The following is a 24,353-nucleotide window of genomic DNA, read 5'->3' as shown; positions in this document are numbered from 1 at the left end:
ATTGAACAAATCATCAAAAGTAATAATACAAACATAACAATGAAAAAGTCTTCACCACGAGGTTCGGCCTCGATCAACATCTTAGTTCCCCTTTTATAGAGTCTCCGTTATACAGAGGGGCCCTGTACCAGAATATACATTCCTTATTTGGGCACTACACATAGTGGAAACTATTCTAGACTTACATCTTCTACCTAAGCATAAACAGATTACCAAAGCACCGACACCTGTTAACCACAATGAAGATAAGATCTCGGGTATGGCAGCTGACATCTGTTTCCCCCCACAAATTAACATATACATATAGGAGGCTTCATACACATGAACTATGTTCGAATGCAAAAGCAGTTAGCTGCTGAACTGTCAAGATGATAGTTTGCAAATTCTATATGTTGCAGAAGCGTAAGCATCTTCACAAGGTACAATCTAAATCAACAGCCAGCGCTAATTCAACCTTATCATTTGCGTAGCTTTGGAAATCATATCATTCATTGATTTCTGAAGGCTTGGTTCTACGCTTGGTCTTCCTCCTACGCTTGGTCTTCCTCTCCTCCTTGATCCTGATTTTCTCTTGTTTTTTACTGGAGACCTTGAACAATCAAATCATGACACCCGCTGCTCTCTCCACAAACTACTCCTTCTCTCACTCCCCCCGCCAAACTGGAAGAGGAGGAGGCACAGGTTTGCTTATCAACAATAATTGGAAATATTCCACACTATCTTCCCTATGCAACAACTATTCATTTGAATACCATGCTGTTAATATCACTTCTCCTACTCATCTCAGTGTTGTTGTAGTTTACCGCCCCCCAGGTCCTCTTCACAACTTCAACTTCATACAGATGCCCAGCATGCTGTTAAAATGGTTAAATATATTTAGGTTATTGTTAATGTGTTTTTATTTGTTTGGCGTTTCTGTAAAATTGATTTAGATTTTTGGTTAGGAAGACCCGTTTTCTGTGAATAAGTTTGCAAATAACATTTATTTTCTAAAATTTAAATTGATCTCCGTTGATTCCTTGTAACATGACTGAGGATTCAAAATCTAAAATATAAGTTTAAAGTTAGTAATTACGGATGTCATTTTTAAAAACTAACCTTTTAATTCTAAACCTGTAAAATTATAATTAATCTAATTAATTAATCTAAACCTGTAAAATTACAAGAATCCGAGAGTTTGGCTCCAGCGCAAATGGTGTGTTCGACTTCGTGCTGTGCAGACCGATCGGCGTATGGCATCATACCCGAGAGTGATTGGTGGTTTGATGTCATACATAGACCGATCGGTCTGCTCAGGGTCAAATTAATTTGAACATGCTGTCGGTACACGATCCGGGATGCCTGCACGATCCGTTCTGTGCATGCGCGTAATTACGTAGTAAATCACGTCACGGTTTCCCTACACTATTGGTATCACGCATGCGATGAAACACTTGACGGCCAGGCGGCACAACTGGCGGCATATTTTTGTAGGCTACATTGTGTTTTTCATTTAACAGTTCATGGCGGGTCTATTTTGATGTTTTAAAATGTAGCTTACGCTATGCATTACGATGTGTTTACGTTGTTGCCAATCCAAAATAATAAAGGAGTTGTTACATGAACATAGACTTTATTCCACATGTAACCAAAATCGTGTGAGTCTTTCTGACACTGCAAACCTTCAGTTTCCTCCATGCATACTCCCCTTTGCGATTCATTGCTGCATGGCATTAGGCCTACTTAACTTGCTGTGTTTCGATCTGAGGTCAGTAGTATTGTCAAAGACGTTTTTTTATTAAAAGCAGCTAATATTAGTTAACTTTAAATCGAGTCGTTTTGTATTAGTGTGGGTCTATATAGGCTAATACATCTATCTATATAATCTAAATGAGGAATAATCCCTTCAATGGTGTTTACAGAAGACAATAAGGAACATAATATGCATTTCTGCCTAGACTATCTGCACTTACATGAATAAAAAACTACAAACAAGTCTGGGGAAACGTTACAGAGTATTTCAACGCATAGTGTGCACACAGAAGTGACATGAGACCAGAGGTGGACAGTAGTGAAAGTCGCTGTACAAAGGTGCTCAAGCGTGGATCAGATCGTGCAGTGTCATAAATCGTCGCTAAACAGAATTATCTACTACGTTATTATGCGCATGCGCGGACGGATCGTGCAGGCATCCCAGATCGTGTACCGACACACACCTACAATCTTTTGTTTGCGTTACATCGAAAGTGGGCGTGGTTTCCGGCTCGACATGGAAACTCGTTTAAATGTTTCTTAAAATGCGTCAAATACATGGGAAAGGCCATCGAGGACATGCATCGATAGATAGTGATACAAACATTAAACGATCTACGTGTTTAACCAGAAATTCGTGGAAAATCATATTCGTCGAATCTGCCGCCGTCCGACATCTGCTGGGAAATCGGGTAAAATCATCACCATGCACGTGCATGTCCCCAGATAACACGATCAGAATCAGAATCAGAATCAGAAAGAGCTTTATTGCCAAGTATGTTTGAACATACAAGGAATTTGTTTTGGTGACAAGAGCACACAGAAACCGCAACAACAGTACACAGAGACCATAACATAATAGAATACAGTACACAGATGATTTAAATAAGGGCCTATGGGTATAAAAATTTAAGAAATACAATACAATAAACATAAGATAAAGATATAGAGAGTAAAGCTATGTATATATGTAAATATGTACAAGTAAAAAATAAGAATAGACTATTGTAGTACAAGGTATGTGCTATATACAGCAGAATGAATGAAATATAGGCCTAATTTACGGAAAAAGTTGTATAAAAATAGATAATGTATTATCTGGTGAATTGAGATAATCCCCAGTTGATCCATAACACAGGCACAACAAGAGGCTGCGATGATTATCGTTAAGATTAAGATGGTTGTCAAATAATGAATAAGTTTGATATAAGATATGGTGCCTGTTTCATTAAGGTTCAACCAACCAACACCGAGTTAAAATGTGAACTCTGAGTAGATTTAACGTTATACCGAGATGCGAAATTTAGAGTTTTTGGTTTCAGAATAGCGTATTTGAGTTAGTTCTATCAACTCTGGGTAGACTTAAGGGCTCAGCATACTACATTCGAAAAACGACCATCTGTGATCTGATTTCGAACAAAATCTAGTCCAAACGACAATTCGTTTCACTAGTTTGCAGCAGCAAACCAAACAGAACTCTCCGGGAAAGTTCGCGTTGGCCGGTAAACACCCTCGAGCCACCATTGGTCCATGGCCATTACGTAATAGCCACGTGCGCAGAGGCTATTTGGACACGTCATGTAAACCCCGCCTCCAGAAACAAAGGGGTGTTGGATTGTTCGAAAACGCTATACCGTCTCTCAACGTTTTCGAGCTTCGTTTTACCCCAAAACGCAGAACGAAAGCGCAATTCGCCTGGACTATGCTGAGCCCTTTACCTTGAGTTAAGCGCTTGCACCACAATTACGACAAGCCATGATCAATGGAGCTCCGATATTACGATTCACCATGGCAACAGTATGGTGGACCACTAGTGCACATGACAACGAAATTTAAAAAGCAAATATAAGTTCACAACACAACGCAATCAAGCCACAACACAACGCAATCAAGCCACAACACAACGCAATCAAGCCACAACACAACGGAATCGAGTCGCAACACAACGGAATAGAGCCACAACACAACGGAATCGAGTCGCAACACAACGGAAATGCTCCCGACCACTAGGGGGCACTTTCAGCATGATAAATTAGGTCATGCCGGGTAGGAGGTGCGCGTTTTGCTGGGGGTTGTTTTAGTGGTTTTGGTAGCCTGTTTTGCTTGTGTAAAGCATTTAAAAGGAAAGTGTGCTCTACTGTGGAAAAACTGAATGTCAATTTTTTATTAATATATAGGTTATTATTATATAGATGTTTTTAAATGACAAACACGGCTGTTTTCAAGGAAAATACACGTTTTATTATTTACAAATGCAAATTATTTACTAAATATGTGGTGTGGTGTTGCGTCGAGTTGCGGCTGCGTGCAGTGCCTTGGCGTTGTGTGTAAGGGTACAGAAGAACAATACAGTCTTGTTTTAAACATGGCTAAGCAATCAAATTTCGATCCAGCGATCAAAACACGTGTATTTTTTATTATTATTTTGATTAAAGTACTTTTCAACTTTAAAGGTCTTTGCACATACAGTCCGAAATTGTCGTATGCGTTTTTTTGTATTTGGCTCTCGTTTGTACTGTGTCTCTGAATGGTTAAAAAAGGCCACTCAAAATGCTTGACGGATGCGAAAAACGCAGAAAATCGAACCTCGGTCCAAATTTTTTATGACGGACGAAAATATCGAGGCAGTGTGTAAATGTGATTGACACAACGTGAGGTCGTATTTATTTTTTAACGCACGGAAATTTCGGACGCAAATTTCGGACTCAATGTGCAATGGGCTTAAGTCTGCATTTAGATCCAGACAATGCCACAGTCTCCTATCTCAGTTTCAGTGAGCAAGCTCTGACTTAAGTCTGCATTCGTTTTTTTACGTTACGAATAATTGATTACTCTATTAAATATTGTTTTCATTACCAATTTATTTAACTTTATTATGCATGCATAACCTCTAAAACAATTAACGCATAACCAAGTGTAAAAAAACGTGAGCATTGCGGTTTTATGACTAACGAAACGGGAATATAATGCAAGCTTGCCATCTATATCAGTAAATAGATCAATAGATTTGTTGGTTTAGCAGAAAGTCCAGTCGTCATCAGTAATTTAATGTGTTAATGTGTATAGTGGTCTGAAGCAGTCGTGTGCTTTTTCTGACTAGAATCCGCTCCAGTTGAAAGAAAAAGTCTTAGAATGTTTGTCCTCGGCTTTAATATTCAGCGTGAAAATCCTTAATGCTCTCCCGGATCTCTCTCCCGCTGCTGTCTGCACTGAACCAAGCACGGAAGTGCCGAATGTGCCCATAAAAATATAGAACAATAATAAGAACTTTGGTGCCCCCTAGTGGTCGGGAGCATTTCCGTTGTGTTGTGGCTTTATTCCGTTGTGTTGTAGCTTTATTCCGTTGTGTTGTGACTCGATTCCGTTGTGTTGTGGCTTTATTCCGTTGTGTTGTAGCTTGATTGCGTTGTGTTGTGAACTTATATTTGCTTTTTAAATTTCGTTGTCATGTGCACTAGTAGGCCACCGTACAACAGCACCAAAAAAAGCAACATGGCGGCAGAAAGCACTTGAGAGCGATGCACACTTTCCCCTCTTACAGTCGATTTACTAATGTGCTGAATATGACTTAAATTTAAACTAATAAATAGATAAATGTACCAATAAACAAATAAAATAATCATGAAATGAATGAAACAAAAAAATGAATGACTTCCAGCCACTTTGACGTTCTCGACGGCGGCGGTCTGAACACACAGTTATGCGAATGTGACGTCATGGTGTATAGGAAACTTGTAGGGCGTCAGATTCTCGTGCAACGTGAGACTGATCACCGATTCGAACCCTGCTCTGATTTATGCACTTTATCAGAGCAGATTTAAGTTGGGATGGCTGTGTATTACCTTTATCGCTTCATTTCTGCATGTATGTCTGTATTTATTAATTTCTTTATTCATGCACTTTATTTACACACTTTATTAAGTCATTCTCATCGTCCATAGAAAATTATGCTCTGATGTAATACACGTATGATGGCTGATGTTATTGATGTAAGGATGGATGAAATATATTTTGATACATCTAAAGAAAAACGGTACAGTTTTAATAAAAATGCACAGTGAAATGACAAAATTCCACTCGGGTCTAAATTGCTCTCCTGAAATCAAAGTACATCCCTATGAATTAATGCAGCCTCTTCATGTACTGAATACTCTATAAAATAAAATATGACATATTAGTCACTGAGATGGTCTCTGTGTGATCAAAATGTGCGCCATGAATGACTGTATTAATGAATGAATGAACGAGCCACACCACTTGCGCTTTAAAAGGGGGAGGAGATTGAAATAAACTCTGGGTTTACCAAAGAAAACCTGCTCCCGACCAGGTTAGGTTCACAGAGTAAGTTATTGTGGTTACTGTGTATTGTTTAGAGTCTAAACTTTAGACTGTGGCGAACCACAAGTAATACGAGAGGAGACGTTCACCAAGGTACTGTACCTTTAAGGGAGGGAGGAGTTAGTTGTGTTGTGTTGTTCCGGTTTGTGATGTGTGTGCTGTGGTTTACTTGACTCGCTGTTCGGTGTGAGAGTTATATTAAAGTGGAGAGTAAGCGGACCCGACACATCTTCGTTTTTGTCTCCTCGTTTATTGCACTCCACAAGACCTCTAGATGGAACGGAATTGGGAAAAGGCACCCTGAGCCTTTCCCAGCCTTGCTCTTATGTNAAGGAATGAATGGTTTGATAAAACAAAATAATTCGTTTTAGCTATTATTGATCTTAGCTTTAACTTTTCTTTAAATTTTTTAAATTGATTTATTATTTTTTGTGTCCATTTTTAAATTATTTATTATTATTATTATTATTATTTATTTTTAGATTATTTTATTTACCATTTCTTTTTATTTTTACATTTATTTATTTATACGTTTATTTATTTTTATATTTATTTATTATCGCATGTATTTATTTCCACGTTTATTTGTTTATTCTTGAATTTATTCTTACTTTTCTGTGTCTTGTATGATAATTAGATGGGTTGGTCTTGCCTACTATTGGTTCAGCGTAGATTGAAGCGTTTGATCGATTACTCTTGACTTGTTTTGGACTAACGTCACGTCACTCACACTGCTGTGGTTTACTTGACTCGCTGTTCGGTGTGAGAGTTATATTAAAGTGGAGAGTAAGCGGACCCGACACATCTTTTTTTTTGTCTCCTCGTTTATTGCACTCCACAAGACCTCTAGATGGAACGGAATTGGGAAAAGGCACCCTGAGCCTTTCCCAGCCTTGCTCTTATGTCCTTATGCACTGCGCTGTTCTTGCTGATAAGGCTGCCAAGGTAGGTGAAGTCTTCCACAAACTCAAGTAGTGCTCCATTCACATGGATGGGTGCTGTGGGGGTGGAGTTTATGTACACCACTTGAGTTTTGGAAGTGTTGATGTTAAATCCCACCTGTTTGGCATATTTGTTGAGCCTGTCAGTTTTCGATTGCATTTGGAGTGATTTGTTGAAAGGAGAGCAAGATCGCCTGCAAAGTCAAGGTCTTCCAGCTGAGATGACAGGGTCCACTGGATGCCTCTGGGTTTGTCTGCTGTTGTGTTGGTTGTGATCCAGTCTATGGTTGTGATCCAGTCTATTGCAAGTAAGAAGAGGATGGGAGAGATGATGCACCCCTGTCTCACTCCGGACTGTACTGGAAACCAGTCAGTAAGAGTGGTACCCATAGGGACACTACACTCAAACTTTTTATAAAAGACTTTTATGATTCTAATTATCTTGGGTGGTATTGCATAGTAGTGAAGTATCTTCCAGAGAGCGTTCCGATGGACACGGTCAAAGGCTTTCTTGAAATCTACAAAGTTGATGTACAGGGGTGTGTTCCATTCTAAACACTGCTCTAGAATGTTTCGCAGTGCAAAGATCTGGTCCATACACCCTCTTCCTTTCCTGAAGCTTGCTTGTTTTTGTCTGAGCCTGGTGTCAATGGCATCCAGTCCACATGCCTTGCCAGACTTTAGTGATAAGATGGCGGTTTTAACCTCAGCAAGGTCAGGGGGGGCTGATGTTAATATCTATGATGTCATCTGTTGTTATGATGTTGGCAGGTTGTTCTGGTTCAGGGTGGTTGAGCACTTCCTGGAAATGTTGGACCCATCTGGCTGCTTGCTCGTGTTCTGATGAACAGATGTTGCCATTCTTATCCCTAATATAATAAAGTCGTTTAGTAATCTTATATACTGTCCCCAGGTTCCCAAAGGCTGCGGCTTTCTCTGCCTCCTTTGCCAGGTTTTCTGTAAAAGCCCTCTTGTCTCTCCTTGCACTCCTCTTCACTTCTCTGTTCTTGTTTTTATAGGCCAACTTGGATTTTTCAATTAGCTGTTGGGACTTGAGGTTCAGTCGCTTTGCTTTTAGCTGTTTCCTCTCCTCAATTTTCTGCCAGGTGTTAGCTGATATCCATTCCTTGGCCCCTCTTTGTTTAAAGCCAAGGACCTTTGTGCTGTTTCAGAATATGTATTCTTGATGATATTCCATTTATGGTTTACAGTGGGCACTTCTGTTACAGAGGTAGCATCTAGTGTGCTAAAGCGGTTTCTCAGTTCCAGCACAAATTCCTTGTTTTTCTTTGGATACTGGAGCTTTGCAATATTCAGCATCTTCTGCCGCTGGCCTTGTGGCACCAACCTCTTCAATTTGAGTTTGATGGTGGCAACGAGCAGGTAGTGGTCGCTGTAGGCATCTGCACCCCGATATGCCTTCACATCTTGTAGTGACCTGTGCCACTTTCCATTAATTATGATGTGGTCAATTTGGTTGATGGTTCTACCTTCAGGCGACTTCCATGTGAGCTTGTGGATGTTCTTGTGTGGAAAAATAGTTCCACCAATGACCAGGTTGTTGTTCAAGCAGAAATCAACAAGGCGTTCACCATTGTTGTTTCTTGTTCCACGCCCATGTGTGCCCATTGCCCTCTCGTAGTTGGAATTGTCGGTTCCCACTTTGGCATTCATGTCGCCAGTTATCAGAAGCATGTCGTGCTGGGGTACCTTAGAGACTGCCATTTGGAGCAAGATGGTGAGTTGCAGAACTTAGAGTTGAGGCGCACTCTGATCAGTCTTTTACTTACTGGCTCCCACTCCAGCAGGGTTTTGGCTTACTCCATAGAGATAATAATGGCTACTCCATGTGTATGGGCATTCTCATGGCCTGAGTGGAGAATGACAGATCCATCTAGCAGAACTTGGCGTCCGGAGCCCTTCCAATGACTTTCACTTATCCCCAGGATGTACAGGTGGTATCTCTTCATTTCACTGAGGACTTGTGCTGTCTTGGAGGTATCATACATGATTCGGACATTCCATGTCCATTTGGTCTTTTGCCCAAGCAGTCCCTCCATCACACACCTGACTTCCTTTCGGCTTTCATCAGGGGTGGCCATACTGCCACTCAAAGAGTGGCTGGGACCTGCTATGGGCCAGGTGTCGATGGGTTTGCTCATTGTAGTTTCTGTAACAGTATCTTTTTTACGGGGTGGCGTTGTTAGCGCCACGCCCAACCCCCAACCTGGAGGACCGGTGTGCTGTCTTTTGTCTGGCTACTCGCCTAAGACCAATCTGGTGTGGTTGGACCTACTAGGGGCCAGATGCTCCCTCCAGCTCTTAGGGTCTTTAAAGCGAGCAAGCCTCTCCACCGCAGCAAGGTTACAGCACAAGGAGAGGAGTTAACTTATCGTCAGCTAAACCCTGAACTCTGGGTTGATGAATCCAAACCTTGCTTACTCGGGGTATGTCGGTTCCAGAACACGTTTGAAGAGTAAGTTTAATCAACCTCACGAAAGATACCCAGAGTTAACACTCGCTCACAGGAAGAACATGAATACATTGTCAATGGATCACAGATTTCACGAGTCACCATGGAAACGGTTAAGAAGCTTACATGTTTTGACCATGAAACAACATTATAAATCAGGGGTTTTTTGCTCAAAAGATTTAAATCTGCATCAGAGTATAAAGTGCTAAGTAAAAACACAAATATTGTGTAATTGAATTTGTACGTTTCGAAAAGTATAAATGCTATTAAATAAAGATAGTTTAGATATATTTAGGCTACTACTGTATATATAAGTATTTTTATACTAAGATATTTAAAATATATATTCTTCATGGCGTTCTCTGTTAGATTTGTTGAGATGTTTGTAACAATTAATTTAGCATGTGTATGGTTTTCTACCAGTATATTGTGTAGGCTGTATATTTAACCTCTAATTTGTTCCTTTAAAAACTACTTTTATTTGGTTTTGTAAAAACTGACTTTGCAATGTATCAGCTTTATTTTGAACGGTTGCTGATGTAGTCATATTAATGGAGACTCCTTTAATTGTAGAAACTACAGTTGTCATAATCTTTAAAAAATCTTGTTTAACACTTCAGTACACATTAACCATGATACTTCATTTGCATTAGAGGATGAAGGTCTGCTGTGACAGGGGTAGAGAATGAAACGTTAGGCCCACAGTTACATGTCCAATATGTCATGTAATATATCCATTTTAAATGAATGTATTTCAAAAATATCCATTTTCATTTTTTGGTTTGACTTTGTTAGCTAAAAGGCCATGGCTTTCCAAATGTTAAAAGAGGTGGAAACGGCCTATCCTGAAATGCTAATTGTAATTTGGAGAAAGGCCTCTCAATACTAAACTGTAAGAGGAGGCTGAGGATCAGAAAGACATTTTTAAGGAATACAGTCAGTATGAAAAACTTTAATAACCTTAAACCTTGTAAGGTGTGCATATTCATCCAGTGATATTTGGAGATGTTTTAATAAACCTAATTAAAAGGAAATACAGTATTCAATATAAATACATAAAGTTAACAATAACAGCTTACATTATTTTATTAAAGATGAAAGATTATTTCATTTTAAAAGGTTAAATAATAAAGTTAATAATAAAATTAGTTGTGAATGCTGAATTGCGATTGGTGATATTGGAAATGTAATTGTAATATTGCTGTAAAATTAGAATATATTATACGCAATCTGTGCTTCCACTCCCACTTGACGCTCATTAAAAGCGCAAACATGCGCAGACAACCCCTAAAGCGTAGTAACATTTCCTTAAAATGAACTAACCCTGGAACATAACCTGCTCCGGAGCAGGTTATCTTCAGAGAGTAAGTTGCTATGGTTACTTACATACCCTGAAAGTTATCGCACTTATGGAAGTGTCGCATTTAGCAGTACTCCCAATATCCAGCAGGTAGCGCCATATGCTGTATAATCACATGAAGAAATCCACTGCTATGTACACTGACCAAAATTATAAACGCAACACTTTTGTTTTTGCCCCCATTTTTCATGAGCTGAACTCAAAGATCGAAGACTTTTTCTATGAACACAAAAGGCCTATTTCTCTCAAATGTTGTTCACAAATCTGTCTAAATCTGTGTTAGTGAGCACTTCTCCTTTGCCGAGATTATCCATCCACCTCACAGGTGTGGCATTTCAAGATGCTGATTAGACAGCATGATTATTGCACAGGTGTGCCTTAGGCTGGCCACAATAAAAGGCCACCTTAAAATGTGCAGTTTTACTGTATTGGGGGTCCAAAAAGCAGTCAGTATCTGGTGTGACCACCATTTGCCTCACGCAGTGCAACACATCTCCTTCGCATAGAGTTGATCAGGTTGTTGATTGTGGCCTGTGGAATGTTGGTCCACTCCTTTAGGAGTGGAGTGTTGCGTTTAAATTTTGGTCAGTGTATTTGAAAAACTTGAATTGACAAATCATTGGTCCAAGATATTATACATGTTATTTTCCAGCATTTGCTTCGTTTTTGGTTTATCAAGACATTGTCATTGTACCGCAGGTTTAAGACAACAAGAACACAAACAAAATCCACTCTAAAACAAACAGTGACAGTCATTTATTGCGCATTAACATCTGTGCAGCCCGTCATTACCACAATAAATGATCACACAATATTAAATTAAGGCTTACACGTGTTACCCTGTCATTGCATGACTGCCTGTTCATCACTGGATGAGCTTTATCATTGTGTCTAGAATACAATCTGGGAAATAGTCTTATTCACCGTATGTGCATTTATATATTTCATTCTTACACACAAAATAACTACCTAATAATTACCTAAAATATGTCAACTTTAAAATGAAACACTTCATTAAGGTTTCAGTGTTGCACAGTGGCGGGTGGTTGAAGAGGTGGGGCTTTGAGAATTATCTGCACTTCAGTGTTCATGTCTCCAACAAGGATTCACATATTGTTGGACGACACTCTCCTCTGTTTCCACTAGGAGGAGACATAAGGCAATAGTTAACAAGTCATCTTAACCATAAAGGACAGTACAGTATTTTGATACGTTTTTATGCATGGGATCAAATGCTGAGTAACAGCTTAATCTATTTCATGTTTTTAAATATGTAATATTAATTTAAACTAAAAAATATAGTCCAATCATTTTTGCACACAAATGTCATGCATATACCGGAAGTGATGTGCAAATCTTCCTTCTTAGTTAAGTTCAAACCCTGTACAACTAAATATACAACTAAATTGTGTGCATACAAGCACTAGAAACGTGATTGCTAGTGTGCTAAATAAATCTGAAAATATTTTAAAATAAAATACTTAAATACATTTGACCAAAGACAGCATCAAGTTAATCTTATGTTTGCAAAACTAAAATAACTCAATTTTACACCAAGCTAAAAATCCCAGAAATTATTCTTTAATAAACAAGACATCGGGTAGGGCCTTGTCTTACCAAGCACCAGTGCGCGCATATCAAGAGCAAGCAAATGATCAACAACTTTATCCGTTTCCTTCATGCTGGAAATATCATATCCGGTATAACCTCCCTCCTCTTTGCAGTATTTAATAAATCTACAAACACAAATGTACAAAATTAACAACTCACAAACAGACCAGGATTTTTTCTATGCATTTTAATTTAAAAGAAGACATACCTGCCCCAGTTTGTATCTGTCTGTAGAATGATGGGGTTTCCCACTATAATCAGCAGAGCTTTGGCTCTCGTCACCGCCACATTGAATCTCTGGAGAAGAGAGGGATGCATGCACTCCCCAATGATGTGGTCAAATCCAACACAATGCAAAAATGCCACAAACACTGTGTGATGTGCTGCCCAGTGTGTGTGTGATCTACATTACCTTCTCACTTTTGAGGAACCCAATGTTGAATTTTTCATCAAAAGTGATGTTCTCCTTGCTACTGCGAACAGTTGACACAATGATCACTTTCCTCTCCTGGCCTTGAAATTCTTCCACTGAACCAACCTACACACACACACACACGCACACACACGCACAGCACACGCACGCACGCATGCACGCACGCACGCACGCACGCACGCACGCACGCACGCACACACACACACACACACACACACACACACACACACACAAGTTGTTTTTAGTTCATCTGTCCTGACTTAAAGGAGTAGTTCACTTTCAAAATACATTATCGTGATAATTTACTCACCCCCATGTCATCCAAGATGTTTATGTATTTGTTTCTTTAGTCGAAAAGAAAATAAGGTTTTTGATGAAAACATTGCAGGATTTTTCTCCATATAGTGGACTCCCCAACAAATACATAAACATCTTGGATGACATGGGGGTGAGTAAATTATCATGAAAATGTGTTTTGAAAGTGAACTACTCCTTTAAGCCTGCTACAGACTGTGCGATTTCAGCGATCTTATAATATAATGACAGGTCACACTGCGCGACATGGATCTAATAAACTTGGGAACGACATGCATGTACACTGTACGATGATGACACCTCCTGAAACTTAGGCTATACGGCGCAAGTTAAAAAACGTCATCAGCGTGCGTAAATTGTAAACAAACACAGCAACATGAATGGCACTTTGGCAGTTGTGCTTTTCATGTGTGCTGGAAACAAAAGAAGAGGTTGCAGCGGAAGAGAGCAATATTATTATCTTTTTTAATTTTTTGCCTCAAGGGCCTCCATTTATTGCCATGTCAATACGTCATTTCATGTTGCATTTTTATTGGCTACTGTGAGATTCTTTTTGCCTGTGTCCTACTCTTTAATTCCAACATAAATATTATGTTATGTCCTGTTTATGTATCCCATGGGTTTCTCAATACATATGCATATGGTACATGTTGACCTCACATAAAAGTCACCCAGAATTACGAGTTGAAGTGGCTATGCCCTTATCAGTATGTTCCAGACGGAGAGAACAGGGAACTCAAGAAATGTGAACCTAAGCAGAAATACTAACATCCATGTTTTGTGATTTTCCATCTGTCCTAAGTGTCTGGGTCAGAGTATTACACCATTTCCTCATATATTCCTATATAATGGACCTGTACTCAATAAAGATTGAGACTTGAGTGAACTGCACTTCTGTGTCTGTGTCATTCTTGGCTCCCTGGATCCAGAACTTCTGTGTGTTCCACCGACTGACTACGAATTTCACCTAGACATAAAGTTAGATTCTAGCCAATTCTAGCTACTCAGTAGGCGTAGGTCGTACGAACAAGCTAGGTTTCTGATACTACCATAAAAGGATTGCAGGCTGTCTTTGATCGCAAGACCCTGACCACGGCCGTCTTTCAGTCTCTCTCACTGTCCTATAGGACCAGCGTTTAGGAGCCACTACCACAGAAATCGCCACGGTTGTCATCTTTCGTCTGGGACAGCCCAAAATCGTACAGTCTGTAGCAAGCTTTAGACAAGAACACACAACTGAGTGTTTGTAGAGCTTAGATTTAGACTGACCATGAGCTCTTCAATGCCCATCAAGGATTTAAACTTTATTTTGATGACTTTGCTGATTTTCTCCACCTGTAAAAACAATGAATGAAGTTGATTATATATCTAGTTGTGTCATGAATTCCTCCTCAGGAAGGCCAATCGGTGACCAAATTATTTTTTCCCAGATGATAGATTATTTCAAATTCCAGGTGTCATCTCACCCATGGGCTATTAAAGAGCCATTTTCACCTGCTTCCTGTACGGGGCGATAATGCCAATCTCTTTAGGGGACAATTTGGCAATTCCCTTCTTGCCCTGTGTCAGGAGCAGCTTCTCCAGGTATTCCATGATGACGTCAATTTCAAAGGTGTTGAAGAACGAGGGACTGTTGGACTCTCTGTCGTCCTTCCCAATCACTCCATGGAAAATCACAGGGAAGTCCTGAAAATGCAGCAGAGTAGAGGGGAAGCATGTGTAAAAAGTAGATAAAACACACAAGCTTGGAAAGGAAGTTATCTCTGTTTCGGCCTTCACATTCCTCAAGAACTTGATGTGGAGGGTGTAACTGATAATGATGGCTTTCCCATCCCTTTGTTTCAAAATGAAACCAGGACACAGGTGTATCAAACAGAAGCTCTGTTCTAAAGCCTATCTATTATCTCCCCTATTTAGATACTATGGTGGATTATCTCATATAATATTGCACATTTAGTTATAGGCCTCATGTATGAGTTCGAGTACTTGAACACGAACTGCACACACACCATATATTTTATTACACTAAGTCATGAACTGCACGTACACCAGTATACATTTCTATATTTTATTACACTAAGTCACGAACACTGGGTTGTTACTGGGTTGTTTCACAATGTTTTAGCCGGAGTAATTGACTGTGGAAAACATAATGGTAAATCATGTATCTGTTCAATAGCATTTGAAGAGTATATGTTAAAGGGCATATGATATGTTTGTTTGTTTTTTTAATTTTGGGAAGCACTCGCCACGATTAATTCCAAGAAAGAGAGACAAAAATATAACTGTAGCGAGCGCAAAGAGGATGGGCCATGTAGGCCGGATTAAAATATAAAAGTGGCAAGGCTAATAAAAAGATGATATCATGTGAAGTCTGATTGGTGAACAATGTGAAAAACAACCTGAGATTTCTGTATTAAGAGATTTCTGTATAAAGTTTGGAGTCAGATGTGCATTGGTTAGATGACTTCAGATGATTTATGAATATCTCACTTTGTTGGCTCGAGCAAATAATGTTTTGAACTCTTCGCATCTGGAATTCTTGTCTGCTAGATTTCTTTCTGCGTTGGAAGGCCGATTTGCCACAATAATACCTCATTCAACTCAATGATAAAACAGCATCACATGTATCCTTTGCAGATTCTTTTAGATGCTACTAGCAAGCATATAAATGCCAACACAACAGATTTTATATAAAAGCTACTCTTGATGTTCTTCATATATAACAGCTGTCTCATACTCTTTTAGGTAGATGCTCCCAGGCACAGAATTGGTTCGAGCTGATCTCTTCTGCACATGCCATCAACTCCCCATCATAGAACAACTCATTAGGAACTTTCAGAATGGATGGATGAGACCTGCGGAGAGAAAGAGCGAGAGAGAATCAGAGACAGAGAGTTTATTAATAACAGGTAGCTCATTAACACATGTAGAAGCCATGCAGTTATGATATGAACATAAATAACATATTGCATATAATACACTACAATGTTCATTTGTTTATAATGTTCATGATTCTTTGTTCTGTTGTGTTCTCGAGGGCTCCCCTGGGGTGAAGGGGGAGGGGTTGCACCTGCTTGAATTTTCTGTAGGCAGCCATTTTAGACAGGAAGTGATGTGGCTGAGGCAGTGGAAAGGGAGACAGTTTGTTGACCTACTTAGGATTGACTGCACTTTTTGGGGTGGATTTCTTTTGTCACAATAAAATTATTTTGTTTAAGTCAAATGTAGTGTCATACATACTTTCCCACCAGAAGTGGCAAATTTCTGGCAAGCCACTACAATACATAATAAAAGACCTTCAGACTGCTTTTTATGTTTCTGAAAACTCAACCACAGACAGATAGTTCAGATTCTTAAAACTTTACCTGTAGTTCTTTAGCAGTTTGGTGACATAGCGGTTGTCATATCCTGTTGCACCTTTTTGATAAAGTTTATTCTGTGTCATCAACCTCTCAAGCAATGAAAGACCTACAGAAGGGAAACATACTGTAACAGATCAACATTCATGCTTCGTATTTACAACACAATATGCTACAATTGTAAAATGTTTAAATAAAATCTTAATTTATGTTAGCAATCTATTAAACAGGATCTACAAAAAGCCCCTAAAAGATGGTTTTTATTATGTCACAAAAAGCCTCAGTGCACAAAACAAATATGTACAGTATATGTAGCCTATACATTATCTGTAAGCATGTGTCTTTTACCTAGTCCATATTTAATGGCAAAAGGAGATCTCAGAATTGGCCCCAGCTGCTTGGGGTCTCCAGCCAAAACAAGCTGTCCTGTCCCAGCATTCAGCAAACCTGCACACACGACATGCATGCAGTTACAAATAACCCCACTACAGTTCAGTACAGTGCAGATCTACAGTTTACAGATTTACAGAGAGTGCAGAATGAAGTGCAATGAAAATAGAAAAGTATTGTGTGTGTGTGTGTGTGAGAGAGAGAGAGAGAGAGAGAGAGAGAAAGAAAGAGACAGAAAGCGAGAGCATCCACCAGCTACACTGATGATGGTCTCTGACTCCACAGCATGTCCAGCTTCATCCACAAAGATATGAGAGAAATGACCCACATGAACACCTCCACTGACCAGCCTACAACACACACACACACACACACACACACACACAATCTTTACTGTTGTGTGTATTTGTGAGTGAGAGAGTGTGTATCTATTGTGGTTGTATATGATGAAGCTCTTTACCTGCCTGCAGTGACCAGAGTACTGACCAGGATCTTATAGGACATCAGATCCTCTTTACATGGGAGAACAATCGTATTTCCCTCCACATTGCTGTGATTCTAAATACACACAAAGAAATGTAGATGAATTCACAATCAACACATAAACTCTTCATGTGCAAAAGGGGCTATTTGTGTCCCTGACTACTGATATAAATAAAAGGACACAACAGCTTTAAACACATTTTGGTTAGATTTAACAAATGCTTCATATTTTAAAGTTAAATAGTCATTGCACAAAATGTGTCATGTCTCATAAACAAAATCACACAGACACCAACCACTAGAGCTGCAGGGACGTCTTTAGGATTGCGTGAACTGGCATAGATTCTGTAGATTTTCCCTTTGTTAACATGTTGGCTGTTGATCAGTTTTTCACACAGTTGATCAGCGGCACTGTTAGATGGAGCACACGCTAGAATAAAAGCACCAGGTATGTTCTTCTCCACCTGAGAGTTTAAACACAGAAAGAGACACAAAATTAGATCATTTAATTTTATAGGATCTTCTCCTTATATTATGTGTTGTAAAATTTTGCATATAGGCACAATGAGATGAGCTGATTTGCATGCAGGTGTGTTTATTGGGTGTGTGTTCATTTGTAATTATGATAACTTGCTTTACCTGTTTGATGGCCTCCACTATTGTGACAGTTTTGCCTGTGCCAGGAGGTCCAAACACCAAGTACGGTGCCGGCTTTGACACACCTGCGACGATGTTGCATACTGCGGTTTTCTGTTCAGGATTTCTTTCCAGCTTTAAATCAAAGAGTCTACACAAGCACACACACATCATACATCCTTCTGAAATACTCCATAATGTTTCATTAATGTGAGATAAAGCGCGAGTCTAATTGACCTCAGGTTAGGTGCAGACACAGGGTTTGTGTTCCTCAGGCTGGCAGGGAACAACACATCTCTGAGGTTGTGTTGGACCGCCATGTTCACGGCTCGGTGTTGCAGTTTTAGTGGGAGATGATTGACAGTAAACTCCACATGGAATTTCATATTATCTATGAAGTTGGCAAGCAGCCTTGAAACACAGAGACAAAGATAAAGGGGTTAACTCAAGATAAAAAATGCCTGGTGATGAATATTAAAAAACATTGGTACTTCAAGAACTAGTTTCAATTTTGCAATAGGTTGTGCAAAACTTACATGAACACACATCTACACATACAGTATCCACAATATAAGAAAACTAGTGCAAATGTTTTGTATTTTTCTATAAAATAGTTTTTACTTTTAACATACATTATTTTTACAAGAATGAAAAATTATAGATCACTTCAGAAGATGTACACAACACTGGTTCAGAAGAACTTTCTGTTACAATTACTTAACTTAACACTACACAAACAGATCATTTATTAAATTAAAATGATTCAATTAAAATAAATTAAAATGTTACAAAATATCATTAAGATTGAATTATATATGTAATTATAAAAATAGTAACAACTGAAACTGGTAGAATTGTGAAAATTTCCACATTAAATAAGTAAAATTATTTAACTTATAGTTCAGATTAATTATTTGCTATTATTATATTTTATTTTTATTAATTACGTTCATGACCGTGTTTTACCTTTACTTTTTATTTAAGCATATTTTCAAAGTACATTAAACTCTTTTACTGTATCTCAAATGATACAAAGTGTTCTTCAAAATACTCTTTCGAAGATCTCATTTTTCATACCTGTTGGAGAAGCCCAGTTTGACCTGGTCTAGTTCTACTCTGTGGACGTAGCCCTTGTATTTCGTTACATTTAAGGCATTGATTTCTTCACTCTTGGTGAGAAACAGATGGTCTCCCCTCAGAACTGATGGACGGTTCTCAGATACACCAGGAAGCTTTAGCACAAGAGATTTATGATGTATGTGTACATTGGGTCACTTCATTGCTTTAATAACAAACAGTAAGAACACAACATACCTCTAAAACAAGCAGTCGTTTATTTTGACTGTCCTTCTCCATGGGGACATCATCTTTGTTGTATCTCTTTATGTCCATACGCATCTGATCCTCCTCCAGGTACAGCAGTAATTCAAAACGCTTTGCGTAGTCATGAAAATTCAGATCCTTCTCAAGCAGAGACCTAGTAAGAGCCAATGACGTTTAATAATCATCTTCACACAGAAAGATGCAAATGTGACCATGGACAACAAAACCAGTCTTATGGGTCAATTTTTCGAAATTGAGAATTTTACATAATCTGAAAGCTGAATAAATAAACTTTCTATAGCTATATGAGTTGTTAAAATAGGACAATATCTGGCTGAGATACAACCGTTTAAAACTCAGGAATCTGAGAGCGCAAAAAAATCAAAATATTGAGAAAATTGCCTTTGAATATGTTAATCAGGTGCACTGTGGCAGACCATCCACTCACAAAAATAAAGTTTTTATATATTTAAGGTAGGATATTTACAAAATATCTTCATGGAACATGATCTTTACTTAATATCCTAATGATTTTTGGCATAAAAGAAAAATCGATAATTTTGACCCACACAATGTATTTTTGTCTTTTACTAAAAATGTTCCCGTGCTACTTAAGACTGGTTTTGTGATCCAGGGTCACAAATATGCTATTATTTATCTCAGATCAGAATTTAGATCATTGCTAACAGGCATACTTGGAATTACTGTATAGACCACTTACCGATATTTCTGGAGCTGTATTGTGGGAGCTCGGGAAGAATTGCTGCTTTTCAGGAAATTGACCATCGTATGGATGTCCGATGGAAGAGGGTATTGCGCCAATGGCACAACAAATTTCAAAAAGTTTCGAGTAGAACTGCAGGTATGAGAAAACATGCAATTGTATAATCTATGTATATATTTTAAATATTCTGCAAGTGTAAGATTTTCTACAAGCAGTTTAATACAAACAAAGGCCAATAAAACGTAATGTAATCAATTCTTGGATTTTTTTACTCACTCTTTAGGTCGAAAACCCTCATCCATGCTGAATTTCGATGGTTTATTGGGCTCAAGTCTGAAGGGTTTATATGGTTCTTTGGGACCAAGTTGAGCAGCAAGTTCGGACCTGTAAACCACTTCAGTGAAGCGCACAATGTGGAAACTGTCTGTCATGCTGTCTTTCTTGAACTCAAATGCCAGTGTGGCAGAATAAACTCCAATGTGATCTGATTTGAATCTCACGATCACCTCGTATCGTTCACCTAATGACAAAAAAAAGTTCAGGTTGGATCCTGTTGACTTATATGGAGGGAATATGGAGAGAATTTCTAATCTGCGTTTTAAACATACATGTCAAAAACAGCTTTGTCCTTTGTATTAACTGTACTCACTTGGTTTAAGGCGAAGCGGATTGTTGCGTGTGACTTTCTTGCTGTCTTCCAGAGTAAAATACTGAAGCCATTGGAGGGCCGTGTAGTATGTGAAATACACCACCTCCTGACCCGTATTCTCCACAAACAGCTTCAGCTCATGAACTTCTGCTCTGTCCACGAAGAACTGAATCGTGCCGTCTTCTGTCAGTGCCTCTGAAAACACTCGTACCCCATATTTATCAGCTATAAATTCAGACCTGGGAAAGAGGCATTTGTTTTGATATTTGTAATATGTGACCCTGGACAACAAAACCAGTCTTAAGGGTCAAAAATTGAGATTTTTACATCATCTGAAAGCTGAATAAATAAGCTTTCTATTGATGTATTGTTAGGATATGACAATATCTGGCAGAGATACAACCATTTAAAACTCTGGAATCTGAGGCTGCAACAAAAATCTAAATATTTAGAAAAATGCCTTTGAAGTTGATAATCAGAGGGGCTGTAGCAGGCCATCATAATGAAGTTTTGCATATTTACTTAATATATAATGATTTTTGGCATAAAAGAAAAATCAATAATTTTGACCCATACAATGTTGTTGGCTATTACTGTACTAAAAATGTTCCCGTGCTACTTAAGACAAGTGATCCAGGGTCACATTTACCATTCAAAAGTGTAAGATCCCTTGACTGAATTCTGAGGTGTATGCTTAAATACTTGAAATCATTTTGTAGATAAAAATCTAATTGTGCCAACATATTAATTTATTCTAGAAAATTTGGAAATGCATGACTTGGACTGAATAAGAGCCCAGGATAAAACTCTAGGTGAGCATAGTTTGATATATTTTTTTACTTTCTCCAGTCAAAACTTAACTGTCAAAAAAACCCATTTGTGAACATACAGCACCATCACTTTCCTTCTAAAACCTTGGATGTCCAATTCACTGTTTTACAAGAAATGGTCATACAGTGTTGTCAAAGTTTACAAGCACCTTTTCAATTTTTTTACTGGTTAGATATTTGCAAAACCCAGTGACAAACTCAAAGTGTGACTACTACTAATGATTTACGGAAGAAAAAAACCCTACAAAATATGGAGATACGGGGTTTCAGAAGGAGAGCAGCGATATGCAATAAACAAACATAAGAGCTTGTCAGTTAAAAATCAAAGGTTTGAAAGTTTAATAAAGTATTTCGAAATAACAATAAGACAACTGTGTAGTTATAACTAAATATAATAATTTTCGGGGCACAACATGTTTTACACGTTTAATCTATTTAAAGTCATGGCAATAAAGGTGGTACTCCTGTTATAAGATGTCACATTCTGGCAATATTCAGAAGTCAGTTTGCATTTGAAAGTGAAATAAGCAGCTCACCTGTCTACAGTGTTCAGTCGGCGTAGTATGTCTTTAGCTAGTTTTCTCCTTGCCCTTACTTCACCATCTGGCCCTGGAACCGAAGGCGGGTCAGAGGTCTCCTGGCCATTAGGGAGTGGTGGGGAACTACCATTAGTCTGAATGGGCGAGGCTTGGTTTTGTCTGTGAAGGGGTCTAAACCATTGATCGCGTGAACGCAATTGTACCTGGACGTACAACAACATGGTTTTCAGTTTCTGTCTTCTCTCAGCAGAAGCGATGCCAGACTAACACATACAGCCCATATTTATAAAAGGGTAAATAAATTGTCCTTTAATATAGCATTATCTCTAACATTCAGATAATAAAACATAAATAATCGCTCACTACAGTCAATTCAGTCATTTACACTGTAAAAAAATGTAATTTTACGGAATTTCCTGTTACAGTTTCCTGTTTTTTCCACGCCGTATAATGTCAAAAACTGTAATTTTACGTTTTTTTTCTATTTTTTAGATTTTAAATGTATTTTTTAAATACAGTCAAAAATCGTAAAATTACAGAAAAAACCAAGAGAAATTTACACAGGATTTTATTGTTTTCTTTTACAGTGTACATTCTTGGCATTCTTATGCCATATGTGAAGATACTTGCTATGAATATAAGTGTCTGGTCACAATCCTAAAGAAAATTATTTTTACAGTTGATAACAATATCCATTTTATGAAACATCTGAAATAAAACCTTGAGTTCAATGTATTTTATAATTAGCCTGCATTTTTATCATTTCTCTTTTTCTTATAACTCTACTGTTTAATCTTTTGTATACTGTTTGTTCTGAAATGCATTTATGTAAAACTGATTTGCTACAATGTAAAATTTAAAATCTAAAATGTAAAATGCATTGTCTTTTGCTCTTTTAAAATTACATTACATTCCTACTCATTTAGCCACCAATCTTTATTCTCATGCACAAATATTTAAGTGTTGTGTGTTTCTCTATTCATGCATTCCTCCGAAGAAAAACAAGTGTGACTCCACCATGACCTTCATAAATCTTTCTTGGCTGAATGGAGAGTTATATTTTGTCCTCTCTGTATCTGAGCAGAGAGAGAGGGAGTGACTCCCACGAAACTTTAAAGATTAGAAATGTGCTGTTTAGAATAATCTTGAGTTACAGCTTCAGTCTGTAAATGCATAATTTAGTTTTCTTAAAAAAGACCACTTTAAGGTCTTGTTTCTAGCGTTTTGTGTTATCAAACATGTTGTAAATGCGTATAAAAGTGTTGGGACTTCATCTATTCTGGATCGAATTTAGTCTCATACAGTCCTGCATGTCATAAACCAGAGGTTTACAGCGAGTCAGATATTAGCTAGACCACTGTTTGTAAAATGAGATGCTAGGCTATGTGTCACTAATCGATCGTTGCTGTATAATCTTTCTCTGATCCAAAGTTTCGTTTAAAAAAAAAGTTAATACATTAGTTCTGTTGCTTTCTGGCATAATGTATCTCAGCATATCTCACCATTACAGAATACAGACTTCTATAAAATAATGCTTAATGCAAATCTACACCATTTTATTCAACAGTTAATAGCCGACTGTCACCAAAATAAATAATTTTTGCATTAATATTAGCAATAGAATATCAAAGAGAGAAACATAAAGATATGTAATGTAATGTTTTTTTACCCGAGTGTTGAAGTAAACGCGTCCATCTTCAGTAATGCGAGCGTCTTTGTTTTTACTTAATGCACACAGGACACTAAAGAAGCTTGGATCTCTGACTCCGTCCCTGGATTCATTTATTTAACAGAATGATCACCATTTAATAAGCTGTTGCTGTTTAAATATATATAAAGAAAAACAGTACAGAGTAGGCCAATACAGTACCTGTTTTGAAACTCGTTATAGTAAATGTCTCTGAGCTCTTCTTTCTCAGTAATAGATCTCCTGTTGGATCCCTCCAGCAGCTCTATAAAGTCTAATCCAACCGAACGCACATCTGCCAGAGAGAGTTTTTTTCTGTTTCTTCTGTTCATTTTGTCTGACTCGCGTGTTCACTGCTGATGGCTCTGTGGTGCTTTACAGAGATATGAACCGCTTGCCTGAGCGAACGCAGCTGTCTTTGCGGAAGGAAACGAAAACTACAACCCATTTTTAGCTTAAAACTTAGCGTCTTCAAGTCTCTGAAATAGAACGTCATAATATACATATCCGTTAAATACTTTTTTTAAT

At 38.2% G+C, this 24,353-nt stretch overlaps 1 protein-coding gene and 1 pseudogene across 1 annotated transcript; both read right to left on the bottom strand.

Moving 5' to 3' along the window:
* Positions 1 to 6,915: 6,915 nt before the first annotated feature.
* Positions 6,916 to 9,172, bottom strand: LOC130568328 (uncharacterized; annotated as a pseudogene).
* Positions 9,173 to 10,423: 1,251 nt separating this feature from the next.
* Positions 10,424 to 24,235, bottom strand: LOC130567841 (putative helicase mov-10-B.1). The gene is made up of 22 exons (XM_057356300.1): positions 24,009 to 24,235; positions 23,808 to 23,910; positions 22,136 to 22,341; positions 20,770 to 21,008; positions 20,397 to 20,640; positions 20,118 to 20,252; positions 19,388 to 19,550; positions 19,151 to 19,305; positions 18,311 to 18,484; positions 18,077 to 18,224; positions 17,734 to 17,901; positions 17,415 to 17,512; positions 17,207 to 17,304; positions 16,913 to 17,011; positions 16,571 to 16,673; positions 15,943 to 16,060; positions 14,697 to 14,888; positions 14,472 to 14,537; positions 12,867 to 12,992; positions 12,663 to 12,751; positions 12,461 to 12,579; positions 10,424 to 11,985 (listed from the first exon to the last, which is right to left on the bottom strand). Exons 1-22 carry the CDS (start codon positions 24,155 to 24,157, stop codon positions 11,924 to 11,926), a joined length of 3,054 nt encoding a protein of 1,017 aa, XP_057212283.1. The 5' UTR covers positions 24,158 to 24,235; the 3' UTR covers positions 10,424 to 11,923.
* Between the last annotated feature and the right edge of the window lie 118 nt (positions 24,236 to 24,353).

This window comes from Triplophysa rosa, linkage group LG17, assembly GCF_024868665.1.
Source record: "Triplophysa rosa linkage group LG17, Trosa_1v2, whole genome shotgun sequence".
Lineage (NCBI taxonomy): Eukaryota > Metazoa > Chordata > Actinopteri > Cypriniformes > Nemacheilidae > Triplophysa > Triplophysa rosa.
Note: the sequence above shows the minus strand (reverse complement) of the source record. Positions and strands in the feature narration are given on the sequence as shown.

Bases quoted from the DNA above. Each gene is read 5' to 3' on its own strand.
- LOC130567841 (XM_057356300.1), bottom strand. From the start codon at position 24,157: ATGAACAGAAGAAACAGAAAAAAACTCTCTCTGGCAGATGTGCGTTCG. The intron at 18,225-18,310 runs GTCAATTAGACT...GTGCTTGTGTAG, and splicing joins GTGTCTGCACCTAACCTGAG to ACTCTTTGATTTAAAGCTGG. The intron at 16,061-16,570 runs GTAAAGTTTTAA...TTCTCTCCGCAG, and splicing joins AAACTGCTAAAGAACTACAG to GTCTCATCCATCCATTCTGA.